Source organism: Crocuta crocuta, unplaced genomic scaffold (assembly GCF_008692635.1).
Source record: "Crocuta crocuta isolate KB4526 unplaced genomic scaffold, BGI_CrCroc_1.0 scaffold1421, whole genome shotgun sequence".
In the NCBI taxonomy this organism is placed as follows: Eukaryota; Metazoa; Chordata; class Mammalia; order Carnivora; family Hyaenidae; genus Crocuta; species Crocuta crocuta.
This window is the reverse complement of record NW_027527865.1, coordinates 17,622-20,818: the sequence shown is the minus strand read 5'-3', so window position 1 is coordinate 20,818 and position 3,197 is coordinate 17,622. Positions and strand designations below refer to the sequence as shown.

Genomic DNA, 3,197 nt, shown 5'->3' with positions numbered 1-3,197 from the left:
GCCAAGTCTTAGTTAAAAGTTCTCCAACATGCTGAAAAGATTAAGAAATGATAAAAGCCTGTGAAGCATTTTTTCTTGTTTCATATGTCATACTTGTTAATTTTGCCTTGCTTCAAACAGTATTTTTAAAGAGAAAAAGTTTTAGAAGGAATACATAATTAAAACTACAATAGGGAGTTTTCTTCTAAACTCAATTTAGAAAAAACAACAACAACAACAAAAAATCCCTTGATGATGGAGAGTCACTGTTTCTAATTTGATGAATCCTGTACCTTCCCATAAGAGGCAAATCTGTATTTCAGCAAAATCCTTGAGATGCAGGTCCAAGGAAGGGATATTTAGAAAACCTGCTTCAGTTGACAGCAACTCTGAGTTATACTTAAGCCAGAGATTCCAAGAAGCTTAAGAAAGATGGAATGGAGACTTCTGAAATAGTTGGGAGCTTTGATTCTCCTGCATATTTGTCAGGGTGCATCTTTCTTTCTTCATGCTAGACTCCATAAATTCTCAAGATCATTGAGTTTGATTAAAAGGCAAAATTATTGCCTCATTTGTTTGTATAATAACTGACTTACACAGCTAAAAAATGGAAATGTCATAACTGGTATTGTTTTTCCCCCAAATTGTCTATATCAAATTATAGACTATATAATTATTCAGCTCAACTGCGTCAGCCTGGTTCCTAGACAGAGCTGAGAAAACATATCTTACAGATAAATCATAGCAGGTTTTGAAAATCTAATTGATATTACTACAAAATAGAAGTAATTAAGTTATACCCCTGAGATGCTGATTGGGATGGTGAAGAAGATGGGGGAGAAGGCCAATTGTGTCAATTCCCAGAGAAGTAGTTAGATAGAGGCTATTCATAGGGTTTAAAGCAACAAAATTCATACTAAATCTCAGAAGTTCCCTGTTTATTGAGTTATTTCATGGGAACTTTTTTATCACTTTAATAAAAAGCGGTGAATAGAAAGATGTATCACAGTTATCCTACAATTTTAAGAATTATTTAAGATTCAGTACAGATATCCCAATCTCATCTATCCCTTACATTTAAAAAATGATGTTGAAATTATGCCAGAAAAAATTAGTTTCCCTTTCTATTACATTCCTAGAAAGGGTGTGTTCTACTTCCTTGAACTTCAGTATTACAACAATGATAACCTTCCATGATACAGTGATTATGCCTGAAAGTTACTTAGTGTTGAGGCCATTTTTATGGGCAGAAGATATGAACAGACACTTCTCCGAAGAGGACATCCAGATGGCCTACAGACACATGAAACGATGCTCAGCATCCCTCCTCATCAGGGAAATATGAATCAAAACCACACTGAGATACCACCTCACGCCAGTCAGAGTGGCTAAAATGAGCAAATCAGAGGACTCTAGATGCTGGCGAGGATGTGGAGAAACGGGCACCCTCCTACACTGTTGGTGGGAATGTAAANTGAGGACTGATGGGTGTGGGGGGGGGAAGGGGGAGATGGGCATGGAGGAGGGCACTTGTGGGAAGGAGCACTGGGTGTTATATGGAAACCAACTTGACAATAAACTATTTGTAAAAAAAAAATAAAGAGGCCATATTTAGTTTCATATCAAGATTAGTAAATTATTAATGCATACACAAAATCATTTAAGAAACAAAACCAAATTTTTTTAGCACCCAGTGCTTGCACAATAAAATAATATCCATTTTGTTCGGTATATCTAGGTGAACTCTCATGCTTTTTTATCTCCTAGGTGTAGCCACACTTGAAGGACCAATGTACGCTGTTGGTGGTCATGATGGATGGAGTTATCTAAATACTGTAGAAAGATGGGACCCTGAAGGATGTCAGTGGAATTATGTGGCCAGTATGTCAACTCCTAGAAGCACAGTTGGTGTTGTTGCATTAAACAATAAGTGAGTAAACCAAAACATTAATGCTCTTTACTCCTAGGTCATGTGATAGAACACTTCAATGATGTGATCAATAAGCATTATCAATGATCAGGACATCCTAGTAATCAGTAATAAAAGGCCTGTGTTGGAACCTTCCCTTCATTATGTGGAAAATACTTGTCTAAAATGAACATTTAATTAAATATTCTGCAGTCCCTTGCTACTCAAGTGTAGTCCTGGGACCAGCAAAATCAGCATTACCTGAGATCTATTTATAAATGCTGAATTTTAACCCCACCCTAGACCTCCTGAATCAGAATTGCATTTTAACAGGATCATCAAGTGGTTTGTGAGCACATTAAATTTGAGAAGCACTTTTGTAGGCCAACAGTTCAATTTTACTCTCGAGAAGTTACCACTCTTAAGTCATGACTTTTTCTTATTAAAACTTTTGTTAGTCTTGTAATAGGGCAAGTATTTTTCTTCTTTATCATTCACTGTGCTGAGTGTTCAGGGTTCCCAACTCCAAAATCACACTGAGTCCCATCTTAATCATTCTGCCTTCCTGATCACTTGCCTATAAAAGCAAGGTAATATATTAAAATTCGATGAAGTTAAAGGTTGCTAAGATCTTGAATTGTTACTTCTTCAAGGTAATTATGTCCTTTCTGATAAGGGACATTTAGAAACAATTACTGGCATATAGGAGGGATTTAAATGATGACCAACTTTAGACACCAGGACAGATCAGTGGCAGGAGACAGCCTTGTGTATATGTACTGACTATATATAAAGTCAGTATTTCATCATACAGCAGGGTCCAGTAGAAACTTCAGCACAGATGGTTTTTAGCACCTTGTATCAAAGGTAGGAAATGTTTTTAGTTAAAAGGATATCCAGCCTTACAGTATCTTAGAGTTTGAAATACTCCTACATCTGATTATCTTTGGCCTGACCCGAATATTAGGTGATTTGGAAATAATATGCTACCTATCGCAAAACAGACTGAAATAATCAAATTTGACTCATTTAATTTTATTTTGCTGACTTGCTATTATTCACAACTGAGCATGAAGGGAAGTTATAGACATGTGGTTTAGTAAATGTTTATCTTCTTTATTGCTGCAGGATTAAATTTAAGTGGATTAGAAAATACTTCCCATCATAAGAATTGACATTCTAAAATTTATGGGAGAAATGTGGTAGCTAATATGCCTTCTTAGAAAATAATCCCGTTTGTTGATTTTTATTCCCTTTGTTATTTATTGTTAAACTTCCTAGTAACAAATGTTTTTAATACTGAATAAAG

General features: G+C 35.6%; 1 protein-coding gene across 1 annotated transcript in view; it reads left to right on the top strand.

Moving 5' to 3' along the window:
* LOC144245579 (kelch-like protein 4) overlaps nucleotides 1–3,197 on the top strand; it is a 21,663-nt gene that overhangs the window by 17,578 nt on the left and 888 nt on the right. The window contains exon 7 of the mRNA XM_077780978.1: nucleotides 1,747–1,909. Within this exon, the coding sequence (XP_077637104.1) occupies nucleotides 1,747–1,909 (163 nt within the window). The remainder of the gene's footprint in view (nucleotides 1–1,746; nucleotides 1,910–3,197) is intronic.